This window comes from Sinocyclocheilus anshuiensis, unplaced genomic scaffold (genome assembly GCF_001515605.1).
Source record: "Sinocyclocheilus anshuiensis isolate Anshui unplaced genomic scaffold, SAMN03320099.WGS_v1.1 scaffold2376, whole genome shotgun sequence".
NCBI lineage: Eukaryota > Metazoa > Chordata > Actinopteri > Cypriniformes > Cyprinidae > Sinocyclocheilus > Sinocyclocheilus anshuiensis.
The window spans coordinates 19,941-34,191 of NW_015547633.1; the positions used below are offsets into that span (position 1 = coordinate 19,941).

At 37.3% G+C, this 14,251-nt stretch overlaps 1 protein-coding gene across 1 annotated transcript in view; it reads left to right on the forward strand.

Moving 5' to 3' along the window:
- Positions 1-14,251, forward strand: part of LOC107701798 (R3H domain-containing protein 2-like) — a 41,663-nt gene that overhangs the window by 14,057 nt on the left and 13,355 nt on the right. The window contains exons 12-16 of the mRNA XM_016503907.1: positions 5,411-5,625; positions 6,986-7,209; positions 8,507-8,590; positions 9,614-9,853; positions 13,506-13,656. Of these exons, the coding sequence (XP_016359393.1) occupies positions 5,411-5,625; positions 6,986-7,209; positions 8,507-8,590; positions 9,614-9,853; positions 13,506-13,656 (914 nt within the window). The remainder of the gene's footprint in view (positions 1-5,410; positions 5,626-6,985; positions 7,210-8,506; positions 8,591-9,613; positions 9,854-13,505; positions 13,657-14,251) is intronic.

A 14,251-nucleotide genomic window follows, 5' to 3' on the forward strand; every position in this document is an offset into this window, starting at 1 on the left:
TTTGTTGTGTGTGTGTGTGTGTGTGTGTGTGTGTGTGTGTGTGTGAGAGAGAGAGAGAGAGAGAAACTGGTCAGTCACTAGGGGTGGGTGGTATGATCAAAGTCTTATATCACAGTATTATCATTATATATAAGGTCATTTATGTGATGTTATATATATATCACGATTCCGCGAATAAAAAAAAAAGTTTGTTCTAAATAACCATGTATTTTTGCCTATTTATATATAATCCAATGAAATAAATATTTACAATTAAATATATATATGAATACATTTCATGATAATAATAATAATAATAAAAATAAAATTTTTTATATATATATATATATGCTACGTATTGGCTCACGTAGCATTTTATTAGCCCTATTACATTCAGAAATAATGTAGGCTTAAATGCCGGTAAAGCAAAATGTTTACAAACATTATAAACACAGTTAGTTTTTCTCCACAACAAATCCTTTAAAGTTAAGGCTATGCGTTTAGGCTATAAAAACGTCAATCCAAAAACAAATTAATTTAAGGTGAAACTGATGCCTACCTCTCTCATTCGGCACAAATCCAAATGTTTCCATATTCGCGACGTATCTGAATGCTAAAATATTATTTATTATAGGCTAGGCTTTGTACTTTAATCGACGTAAAACATCATCCTTTACATCGGCTATATCAGCACAGTGAGGCGGTGCTCGCTGAATGCAACAGATTGTACAACGGAGCAGTGTAACTTATTACTTGTTATTTGTTTCTTTAACTGTATTTTATTTTGATAATGAACAGGCTGCAATGTCGCAAAATATGTTGTGTCTGTGTGCGTGTGAGGCGCCGGCGCGATATCATACCAACGCTGGTTGGTTATACAGATAGAAGCAAGACATCATTTAAAACTGTCAAGCTTTTGCAAAATAAAGAAAACTACTTTCTGCCGTCTCGCTTTCCTTTCCGAGAACTTTGGAATGCGTCACAATGAACCATAACTCAGCACACTTTTTTCTTTCGTTTTGTTAATCTGTCAATGATTTAAGTGAAATATATTTTGTGTATGCCTATTTGCAAAATAAATAAAACAGTAAAATAAATGAAACTCTAAAGCTTTTAAAATAAAGAAAATTACTTTCTGCCGTCTCGGTTTCCTTTCCGAGAACTTTGGAACGCGTCACAATGAACTGTAACTCTCAAATTTTTTTATTTCGTTTTGTTAATCTGTCAATGATTTAAGTGAAATTTATTTTGTGTGTATGCCTATATATTCCTTTTTATGTAAGCCTATCACAGTATCGCGTTTTCTCCGTTCACAGAAGCGCTGCAGGTTTACACTATCCTCGGATAAACTCTAACGCCGGTGCATTGCCATTTAATTTGTTATTGGTTGACAGCAAATTTCTAAATGGAACGATAAAATAACGTTATTAACCGGTTAATGGCCATTTCAAATTTTCGATTCTGTTCGGAACTATAAAATTAGATTTCGTTTCTGTTTCCGGTTTTCGTTTTTGTTCCTTGAACCGGTTCAGAGCCCAGGTTGTAATATGTGTCCCTGGAGCACAAAAGCAGTGTTAAGTCGCTGGGGTATATTTGTATGTGCACCCTCAGATTCTAGATTTTCAAATAGTTGTATCTCAGACAAATATTGTCCTATCCTAACAAACCATACATCAATGGAAAGCTTATTTATTTCAAAAAATTGACCCATATGACTGGTTTTGTGGTCCAGGGTCACATATATAATGTATATAAAAACGTCCTGCTTGTAAATTCACACTATTCCGCGTTTCTTCATCACTTCCACATCTAAATTGCTGTCTTGCTCACAAATACAGCTGAATCTGCCGCCAGTCTGTATATCCCATCATACCGCCCAGTCCTGCCAGTCGCTATGGTTACAAAACAGGACGTTCTGGATCTGTTGGTTGCTTGCCCTGCTTCAACAGTGTGACTGATTCCAATGTGTGTGTGTGATGTTTCCTCATGTAATACAATAAACAATAGTGTCGCATTTCTGGAGTGTCTTTCTGTATCTTTGTTGAATGCGTGACGTTACTGCATCATATTCCAGATCTCATCCTTGTGATTATGAAGAGAAATGTGTGAGCGAGTGGATGAAAGAAAGCAAATGTCATGGAGCAGCGGAGCGTTGCGTGTTTGCAGTGAGCGCAGCTCTAAAATAAACAGTGCAGCTGTCGCTTAAAATAGCTCATTCATTAATTACACACACACACCCCACAGATACACACAGATTGCAGGGTTTGTTGGGTTTCCCAGTAGATTGGGGTTCATTACAGACATGTGTTAGTTCAGTGTTCAAATGTTCACAGGTTCATCTGACAGAAGACACTTCATTCTGTTGGTGATTGCCGTAAGCAGGAGATCAAACACATTGTGCATCAGAAGATTGATTACAAAAACTGGTACACTGAAAAATTCTGCGTTTACAGCTCGCTATTCTGCGTTTACAGCTCGTAATTTCAGTTTACTGCTCGCATTTCTGCGTTTACAGCTCGCAATTCTGCGTTAACATCTCGCAATTCTGCGTTAACAGCTCGCATTTCTGCATTAACAGCTCACAATTCTGCATTAACAGCTCGCATTTCTGCGTAAACATCTCGCAATTCTGCGTTTACAGCTCGCATTTCTGCGTTAACAGCTCGCATTTCTGCGTAAACATCTTTTACATCTCGCAATTCTGCGTTTACAGCTCGCAATTCTGTTAACAGCTCGCAATTCTGTTAACAGCTCGCATTTCTGCGTTAACAGCTCGCAATTCTGCGTTAACAGCTCGCATTTCTGCGTAAACATCTCGCAATTCTGCGTTTACAGCTCGCATTTCTGCGTTTACAGCTCGCATTTCTGCGTTAACAGCTCGCAATTCTGCATTTACAGCTCGCAATTCTGTGTTAACAGCTCGCAATTCTGCGTTAACAGCTCGCATTTCTGCGTTTACATCTCGCAATTCTGCGTTTACAGCTCGCATTTCTGCGTTTACAGCTCGCATTTGTGCGTTTACAGCTCGCAATTCTGCGTTTACATCTCGCATTTCTGCGTTTACAGCTCGCATTTCTGCGTTAACAGCTCGCATTTCTGCGTTTACAGCTCGCATTTCTGCGTTTACAGCTCGCATTTCTGCGTTAACAGCTCGCAATTCTGCATTTACAGCTCGCAATTCTGTGTTAACAGCTCGCAATTCTGCGTTAACAGCTCGCATTTCTGCGTTAACCGCTCACATTTCTGCGTTTACATCTCACAATTCTGCATTTACAGCTCGCATTTCTGCGTTTACAGCTCGCATTTCTGCGTTTACAGCTCGCATTTCTGCGTTAACCGCTCACATTTCTGCGTTTACATCTCACAATTCTGCGTTTACAGCTCGCATTTCTGCGTTTACAGCTCGCATTTCTGCGTTAACAGCTCGCATTTCTGCGTTTACATTTGTGAAAAACTCAGAATTGCAAGGAAACATGTCCAGATTGTGAGATAAAAATTGCAATTATGTGGTGGAAGCATGCTTTCGTAGTTTTTGACTCCATGATAGGAAGAAAGGGAGGCAAGGGAAAATATTATAATACTTGTAGTTTGTAAATAAGTCCTAGTTTTGCCTTTGAGGTCTCTCGTCCAATTAAATAGACTCTTTTTATTAGCTTTAGTCTGGCAATTTTGTGTTGGAGTGGATCTAATTGAATATTTTTGCTGATGTAAAATCAAATTTGTTGTTGAAATGCTTTTTCATCACCTTTTTCTGGGAAAACTTGTGTGTTTGTTCCCAGTAGTTTTAGTATTCTATGTGCAAAATGTGGAAGAGCACTCTAGAACGTAAATGTCATCTCCAGTCCCAGTTCCCGTAAGGAAATAAGTCATCTGGCATCACCAGGATGGGTTTTACAGATCAGTTATTTTAATCATCTTATGCTAATGTGCATTTTTAGCACAAATATTTTTCACTCTTTGCACAAAATATTTGAATTTAGTCTGTTACATCTGTTGTTCATCTCACATTCGGTCTCTGAGGAAGTGCGTTTTGTAAAATTGCACATGAAGCGTAATAACGGTGATGACGTGAGAAATGCGAGCTGTAAATTGCAGGTTAAATTTGTGTTTGTCAGCGTGAAGCATCTCTGAACAGTGTTTTTGAGAGCTGATGAGTGTAATGTAACATTATTGATGAAGATTTACTGAACTCTGGAACTGTTTTGAGTATCTTTAGCTGTTAAATACACAGAACCATTGACTGATGATTGATTATTGGTTTTCTGGACAGCTGCTCTTGTGCAGGAGGGCAGCTGTGTGTGTGTGTGTGTGTGTCGAAGGGCTGCACGGTAAATAAAACCCATAATTTACACAAGCAAATGTTTGAATTAAGTAGTTTTCAAATGTGCATTTAAACTAGAAAATCCTCATGCAGCACTGCAAACCATTCCTCCACTCCATGCTGTTGCATTAAATGCAAGCTTGGTGGATATGACCGTACGGTGCAGCCCAGATCTGTATTGTGTGTCTGATGTTTGAGTATGTCTGTATGTGTGTATGTTTAATTTTCAGGTTTGTGTTTATTGTTAGCACTTTGTGTCTGATATCTTGCAACCGAGTTTGTGCGGAGCTCCAGTGATTGATCGGCATGTTTGTGTGTGTGTGTGTGTGTAGAGGTGGACAGTAGTGAAGTATTTTTCCTTTACTTAAGTAAATCTAAAAAGTATCTGTACTTTATCAGAGCGTTTTCTTTGGAAAACTTTTACTTCACTACATTCCGAAGCACAATGTTGTACTTTTTACTGCTTTTCATAAATAAAAGTTGTTGTTTTTTTACCTTTAATACTTAAGAACATTAAAAATGCAGTAATTTCTTGTACTCAAGTAAAACTTTGAATTACTTTTACTTGAGTAAAAGTAAAGTACTAGATTCCTAATGCAATTAAGTATTAAATAATATTTAATATGAAATGTAGTGCAGTAAAAAGTACAATGTTATGCTATGGAATGTTGTGAAGTAAACGTTTTCCAAAGAAAAACACTGATAAAAGTACAGACACTTGAAAAATGTGCTTTTAAATAGAGCTGCCCGATAAATCGCAATGAAATCGCGATTAGGCAAAAGCTGCGATAGTCATGCGGATCTTGTAACGGTAGCTGAATAAACAGAAGATTTAACTGCTTTCATTGATTCAGCTTGTCAGTGAACTAAGGCTCTGTGCAGTAAATGCTGCTCCATCTGAAAGCACATGATGGAGTTTTACTACTGATCATAGAACCGCTTTACTGACAAGATGCGCATGACAATTGCATTCGATTAATCGTGCAGCCCTACTTTTAAAGCGGAGTGACAATCCTTCACTACTGTCCGCCTCTGTGTTTGGACTGTCAGAATGAGTGTCTGTGTCTGTTTTCACACAGCTCTGTGTGTGTGTTCTCGTCCCGCACGCAGGGGTAACAGGGAAAGCTCCAGCCGGGCATCTAGCAGTCGCCAGAGCAGCACCGACAGCGACATGAAGAGCCTGGAGCCGCGTCCGTGGAGCAGCACAGACTCGGACAGCTCCAACCGTACGCTCAGACCTCCGGTCACCAAAGCCAGCAGCTTCAGCGGCATCTCCATCCTCACGCGCGGAGACAGTCTGGGCAGCGCCAGGGGCTCCCGAACAGGTAACACACACACCCTTGCTGATACATTGAAAATGTAGCAATCCCTCATATCAAAGCCGCAATCTTAGTATGCTCATGAACAACAAGAGATGCAGATGCAAAGGATCAAAATCCTGCTGCTCATTGCATCTTAACGCGTTTTCGCAAAAGAATTTGAGTTTTTTGCCGCTACAAGTTTGAAAAACAAAACATCTCGTCCCGGCATATTTTACTCAGCCAATAATAGTTTGTGCTTTGAAGAAACGTGCTTGGGAGGGAAAATTTCATTTCATTTTATTTCTCCCAACTAGGGCTGGGACAATAAATCGATGCATCGCGTTTCGTGGAACGATTCTGAGATTAGTGATTCTCTCTGGAATCGATTCTGAGCTTAGTTTTTAACAGCAGATGGCGCTCTAGGCTAGTTTTTAACCACACACTCAAATGCTCACGAAGAAGAGCGCTTGTGCATTCAGCTGAGTAATGTAAGTGGTTAAATGTACTTGCACATCTGCTTTTATGATGCGAGATTAACGTAAACACAGCCCACTGTGAACATCCTTGTAATTCACTTCAACCTTTTCGAACTTTATGAATGATTATTTTAGGTTCAAGTGGTGCGTGTGTAAGGAACTGGAAGCAAGCAGAATACAGCTATTTCTAAAGCACGCAGTGCCATCTGCTGTTAAAAACTAAGCTCAGAATCGATTCAAGAGAGAATCGCAATGCCTTCGGGAAATCTCAGAATCAATGCAGAATCATTTCTCGATGCATCGATTTATTGTCCCAGCCCTATTCCCAACTATGTTTCTTCCCAAACAACTTGCTTGGGAGAATATTTTATTTCATTTCATTTTATTCTATCCCAAAACAGGAATAAAATAGGGGGAAAATATTTATTTAGTTACCAGGTATACATTTCTATTAAAAACAATAAATGTAGATACTGTGTGTATGATAGAGTCTTGAGCTGTTGAACATTTGCCCAGATATATATATATATATATATATATATATATAGTTTATTTATTTGTTTTGTTGGTCGGTTAGTTGTTTTTTTTTCTTTTGCAAAATGCATTGAACTGCTTATTTTTGAAGGGAAATGAATAACAGGGATGACATTTTAAATTACATTTTAAAAATATATTTTTATTTCGATATTTTTATATGCTTCTATATCATGTGTTGTCTATTGCTCTATTTCAGGTCAGACACATCATAGTATATATAATAGATTTTAGTGATGGCATTTAGCATTAATGCATTTGAATTGCAAGTGTTTTCTTTTGTTTATTCATGTGAACATGCATGCTGGTGTGTGGTCGGATCATCTCTCGCTCTGTATTGTGACATGAACATTAATGCTCTTCTGTCCTCTCAGGTCTTCCCACAGTCACTCTGGACGTTTGTACCCCAGCTCAGCCGCTCCAGCAGAGCCGCGGGCTCCTGCCGTGTCCCCCGAACTGCCCCTCCGGAGCCCCTCAGACCCCGAGCCAACCGGCCCCTCCGCCGCTGCTGCCGACCCCGACTCTCACACACACACACTCTCACACACACACTCACACACAGCACGCCATCAGCGCGCACAATCACATGCTGCCTCAGGTGAGTCCTGGAGTCACTCAATCTGATGCACACATTATCATACTAAACATGATCTTAACTGCTCTTTAAACTTACATTAATTAGCCCTAAAAAATATTTTAATACATAATGCTACTTGAGGTCTGAAAAAATCACAAAATATCACAGCAGCAAGTGTCATTTGTTGTGAAATAAGATGCACAAACTCACGTTACAATCCAAACATTTCGTAAAACAATCAAAACATGTCAAAAAGAGGTTTGAGCAGTATAAAATAAAATAGATATATTTTTGAAAATTACGAAAAACGAAACAAACAAAAACATGAATGAAAAAAGCCAAAACAAGCCCAAAAGCCCAAACACAAAGTCCTTTAAGAAAATGATTGATCGTGATGATACATGCACAAATTTCTTTGGTAAATTACAAATTCTTAATTGATAATTTAGGAGATAATTATTTTCATTTGGAAACTATATTTTTCATTTTTGTGTGTGTGTGTGTGTATATACAGTATATATATGTGTGTGTGTGTATGTATATATATATTAGGGCTGGGCAATTAATGCTATTTCTTATTTAGTACAGATTGGCCACGTACACACTGCAAGTTTCAGGAGTGACAGCTGCATTTAAATGCTGGAGTGATTCCCGTAAATTATCGTTCCGTGTGTGTAGGGAACAGCAGTCACTCCCGCATTTGTAACCATAGCAACATTTTGGCATCTTGCAGGAGTGAATACGAATTTAGCCATTTGATATCTGCCACTTTTTGACTAAAGACTCTTTTTGTCTGTCTATTTTAACTAAACTACCGCTGATAGATGTGCTGTGTTTTGTTAATGCTCGGGAGGCTGCTTTAGAGAGCGCTGTCTTGCAGTGTTGCCATGTCCTCATATTTATAAGCACTTTTAGGCATGTTGTTTGGTCTTAGCTTTATGGAGTTAATAAAGTGGTCTATTGTGGATATGAGATACATGATTTTTTTGCAACTGATTAAGTAATACACATCGGACTCAGTGTGCAAGTTTTCTGTGCGTGACGAATTTTTAGGATGACGAATACGAAAAAATGCATATGAAAATTTCGGACTTCGGTGCAAGGACCTTTAATGCGGTTGTCACTCCCGTATTTTAGTGAATTATGTGTGTACAGAATGCGATTAAGGAGTAAAAGGTGAACTGACAACTGAATTTAGCTGCAGTGTGTGCGTGGCCATTTAGTATTTGAGGTTCTCTGTCCATGAACAGAACATTCTTCTCTAAGCTCTCCTCCTGAGCTCTGAGTCTGTTCCTCTGTTCTCTCTGTGTCTCTGCAGCCGTCTGCGCAGGCTGTGTCTTACTCAAACCCTTCGTGCCCTCAGGTCATCTTGCCTGTTTCTCCTTCCCAGCAGTACAACATGGTACTTTACCTCTCCTCTCTCTCCTGAATCTTTCCCTTCATTTCCCTTCATCTCTTCTGCTCTTCAGCTGGATATTGTATTAAGTAGTTTTTTTTTTGTGTGTGTTGAGCAGCAATAAGCACATTATATTTTTGTCGATGAGCATGTATTAATTGTTTTGTACCAAAATGTCTTACTTGAGATGTAAAGGTTTTGAATTGTCCTCGTACTACTATTCCACGTGGATGAGTTTTATTTTAATTTAGTTTAGTTTATTAATTTATTTATTTTATGCATTTTATATTGTATTTTGTCATATTGTATTTTATATTTACTTTATTTTATTTCATGCTTTTTGTCCTGATTCAACTACTCTAGGTGAATGATCTTCTCATTTTATTTTATTGTATTTTTTTATGTAATTTTTGTTTAAATTGTTTAATTATTGTTATTAATATTGTATTTTTATTTTATGCTTTGTTTTTATCCTAGTACAGCTATTCTACATTGATGAACTTCTCATTTTATTGTATTTGATTTTTTATTTATTTTTTATATATATTAACTTTTTTATTTCTTATTTAGTTTTTTTTTGTTTTTTGTCCTGTGGATGTTGGATGACCTTCTCATTAATTAATTAATTAAATTTTTTTATTTTATTATTATTATTATTATTATTTGTGCTTTTTATTTTCTGTTTTTTTTTTTTGTCCTAGTACAGCTATTCTAGGTGGATGAACTTCTCATTTTATTGTATTTTATTTTTATTTTTATTTTTATTTATTAATTTTGTATTATATTTTATTTTATAACTGTTTTATTGTAGTTACATATGTATTTAGTATATCTTCAGTAGGTAAGGCAATCTTAGAATGCATTGACAAGCTCATTGAAAATTGTAAAATTGCTGTGCAGCTCTGTGCATGATTTCAGACCAGTCACTTATGAAGCTCCATAACTGTTAGGATGCTGCCTATGTAGACAGTGAAGTTGCTCAGTAGGGTTTGAAGCGGCTCATACTGATCTCTCTCTGTCTCTGTTCAGGGAGATGAGTTGACTCCAGGTTTTGGGCAGATGTCTCTCAGCCGTCAGAGCTCCAGCGAGGCACCTGAGCCACCCAGCCTATACCAGCCTCCACCCGCCGTACTATCCCAGCATCCTCCACCGCAGCCCAGCTACATCTTGCCCCCGCCGCCCTCTGGATACCAGCCTGCCGCTCCACACCCACATCCTCCTCCACCACCGCCTCCACCAACACAACCCATCCTACAGACAGCTCCGCCCGCACAATACACACACACACACATACTCGTGCACACATACACTCACACACACACACTAATGTACACACACTCGCACGCGCACTCACACTCACTCACTCACTCTCTCTCTCTCACACACACACACTAACACTTTCATTCAATAAGGACGCATTAATTTAAACAAAAGTGACAGTAAAGACATAATGTTACAAATGATTTATATTTCAAATAAATGCTGTTCTTTTGAACTTTCTATTCATCTGTGAATCCTGAAAAATAAAACGTATCACGGTTTCTACAAAAATATTGGGCAGCACAACTGTTTTCAACATTGATAATTGAGCAGCAAATCAGCATATTAGAATGATTTCTGAAGATCATGTGACACTGAAGACTGGAGTAATGATGCTGAAAATTCAGCTTTGATCACAGAAATAAATTAAATTTTTATGGAAGCCTGTTTCTGTCATGGAATAAAAAAATATTTTTATTGTGATTCTTCTCACAATTCTGACTTGTTTTTTGCAATTCTGTGAAATATAAAACTCAGAATTGCGAGGTATAAACTTTTTTGAGAAGAAAAGTCAGAATTGTGAGATAAAAATGACCTGTTTTATGTTTTTCATTCCATGGCAGCAAAAAAACTAATAATTTAGCAAGATGTGAAGTCAGAATTCTGAGAAAAATTTTTTTTATTTCACAAGACAGACTTTCTAGACAGAATTGTGCATTATAAACTCACAACTGCACACAATTCTGTCTAGAAAGTCTGTCTTGTGAAATAAAATGTTGCAATTACTAGTTTTATTTTTATTCCATGGCAGAAAGAAAAAAAAAAACAATTGCAAGATGTCAACTCAGAATTCTGATAAAAAATAATAATAATAATTCAGAATCCTGAGTTTATATCTCACAATTCTGACTTTTTTCTCAGAATTGCAAAAAACAGTCTGAATTGTGAGATAATTGTCACAATTACATTCGTTCATTCATTCATTCTGGGGCAGAAATGGGCTTCCATACATTTTAACATTACAATAGAAAATCATTTTTTTACGTTGTAATAATATTTCACAATTTTTTACTGTATTTTTGATCAAATAAATGCAGCAGCCTTGGTGAGCAGAAGAGACTTCTTTCAGAAACATAAAAATCTTACCCACCCCAAACTTCTGAATGGTGTGTATTTCACAAATACTGTGCGGTATACAGTAACCAACATTAACTCCGTCCTGTAGCTCTGAATCATGTTTGTGTTGTTTCATCATCGTCTGCTAAATGCCTTCAGCTCCAATCCCGAGGTGAAAAGCTGTAATTTCCAGACTTAAATATTAGCAGACTCTCTTTCGCTCTCTGAAGAGGAAACAGGAAGTTGTCACAGCAGTGATGGAAAACTTTAGTTAGAAAAGGAAGTGTGAGAAGATGCCGAGTGTGATTGTTGTGAAGGAATGTTTGTGTTTGTGAATCACAGTTTCTGCTGCGCTTTACACCGAACGGCTGATAAGAATCGGGAGAAGCATTTATCCTATATTAGATACATTTGCAGAAACTGTAATAATGTAAAACTACTAGGCATGTCAAAAAAAAAAAATTGAGTTTCGAATTTAAAATATAAATCCAAATTCGAATGCAAAAACGTTTAGGTGTGCGTCAGGCAGCTTATCAGTGGCGCACGAGATGCGATGACGATGTAGGTGTCGTTGCATTTTAATGCTTTTTTTTAACCTATCCAGTTGAAGCCACTAGATGGCGCTGCTGCGTTGTTCAGTCAAAATATTGCGGAAAAAGAGAACATCAATGTGGAGATGTTGTTGTTTACATCAAAACTGAAACCAAGCCGTTCACACAGAACGCATATTTATCGCATTTTCTAGAGGGACATCTATCAGCGTTGCACTCGCGTCTCGCACAAAAGAGCCACATGTTTAGAAAGCCATGTAATATTTATGTAAGTTCAACTTTTAAAAACATGTCTCGAGACTTTATGGCGGTTTTTCCCCATCCCACTGCATCTTATGTTTTTAAATGAAAAAGTACTATTTGTCATTGTGATTTTGTATTAAACTATGCATACATACATGATGCTGTTTTGTTTCTAATTGTTTAAGCAACTTAGTTAATTATATATATGCTTTATAAACATTATTTTAAACATTATGCACTTTTTTCAAAGATAGTCGTGTTATTTTATTGCTTTGAATAAATGTGCATTAGTAATATTTTGCTCGATGCGCCCTCTTGTGGCCTCAGGAGAGAAGCCAAAAGCTTTTTTCCCCCTAACTGAAATTATGCATTTTAAATTCGAATATAATTTGAATATTGATACTATTTAAGTACAAAATTCGAATTTAGTTTTTCAGATTCAGACATTTTTAGCAATTATCATTTTGATGAACTGATATCGATTCTTAAAACCCAAGAATCAATCTCTGCTATTTTCAGTAGATGTGATATAAGTATATGTGATATATTGTGATATAATTAATAAATGACTCATACAGTGATATTAGATTTTGGTCCTTGCGCGCACCGCTATAATAAACAGTAAATCACAGTCTTTATATTCCATCAGAGCATCTTTGTAATATGAGCAGCACATAATACTCAAGACTCTGTGTGTGTGTGTGTGTGTGTGTGTGTGTGTGTGTGTGTGTGTGTGTGTGTGTGTGTGTGTACCTGGTATTTATCACGTTATGGGGACCAAATGTCCCCACAAGGATAGTAATACTAGTAAATTTTGACCTTGTGGGGACATTTTTGAGGTCCCCATGAGGAAACAAGCTTATAAATCATACAGAATTAGTTTTTTTGAGAAAGTAAAAATGCACAAAGTTTCCTGTGAGGGGTAGGTTTAGGGGTAGGGTTGGTGTAGGGCAATAGCACATACAGTTTGTACAGTATAAAAACCATTACGCCTATGGAATGTCCCCATAAAACATGGAAACACAACGTGTGTGTGTGTATGTATCAATTCGATTCAAGTGAGCTTTATTGGCATGACTTGCACAGTACTGCCAAAGCATTGACTATTGCATGAACAAAGAACAAATAATTATTATATAATACATAAACAAAACAAGAATAGATATGTAATTCATTAAGTAGATAATTACACATATGTTTAGTTTTGTCCACTGGCTGACTCTCTTAGTTTGTGACAGGCTGATACATATTTTGCTGCTGTTGCAATCATGCTGGAGTTTTTCCCTAGAATGAGACTTGATTTTTCTGCATTTGGTAATGCCATAAAATTTGGTTGTATTTGTTCGAATCTCGTGAAATATGCAGCTCTTATGTTGTGATAGCAATCACAATGCAGTAGGAAAGAGTGTGTGTATCTCTGTGTGTGTGTGTGGGTGATATCAGAGGTAATGATGTGCAGTGTGTGTTGTCATCATCAGACTCGCTCTCTCTCTCTCTCTCTCTCTCTCTCTCTCTCTCTCTCTCTCTCTCTCTCTCCGCTCCCGTCTCTCTCTCTCTCTCTCTCTCTCTCTCTCTCTCTCTCTCTCTCTCTCTCTCTCTCTCTCTCTCTCTCTCTCTCTCTCTCTCTCTCTCTCTCTCTCTCTCTCTCTCTCTCTCTCTCTCTCTCTCTCTCTCTCTCTCTCTCTCTCTCTCTCTCTCTCTCTCTCTCTCTCTCTCTCTCTCTCTCTCTCTCTCTCTCTCTCTCTCTCTCTCTCTCTCTCTCTCTCTCTCTGATCCAGGTTCAGTATTATTCCACCGGAGGACAGTATCCGAATTCAGGCCAGCAGTTCCGCTCCATCTCTCACCAGGTGTCATACCCCACACAGCGCTCTCAGCCGCTGCCCCCGCCGGCGCAGCCCTCCGGTCAGTGTGACATCACTTCCTGTTCCTCTGCTCCTAGACAGCATCATTTTATCCTCCCTGTAAAGCAAGCGAATGTGCTTTTGGAGCAGAGCTCATCAGATGAGTCATGCATGGAAGCCCGTCTCCACCACATAAGAAAAAAATCAAGCTTTCATAAATCATGATTTTGACATTTAAAAAATATCAGAAATATGAGCGAAAAAGAAAAAGAAAAAAAAAAAGAGGAAAAGTCATAATTATGAGTCATAATTGCCATACTGTGTCATAATGAGATGTGAGGATGTCAATTTTGACTTGTCATAATTTCAACATTTAACTCGTAATTATGAGGGGAAAAAGTTGAATTTGACAAATCGGAATTGAGTTTACAAAGTCAAAATTATAAAACTAAAGTCAAAATGATAGTCAGAATGATCAAATTTAAATATAAAATATTAGTAAAATATAGAAATTAAAAAATGATATAAGTAATAATTATTAGGTGAAGTCATTATGAGGAAAAGTCAAAATTATGACGTTAGGTTAAAACTATAAAATTGAAATATAAAATATTAGTAAAATTAATAAAATATAAATTTAAAAAGTCATAATTTTA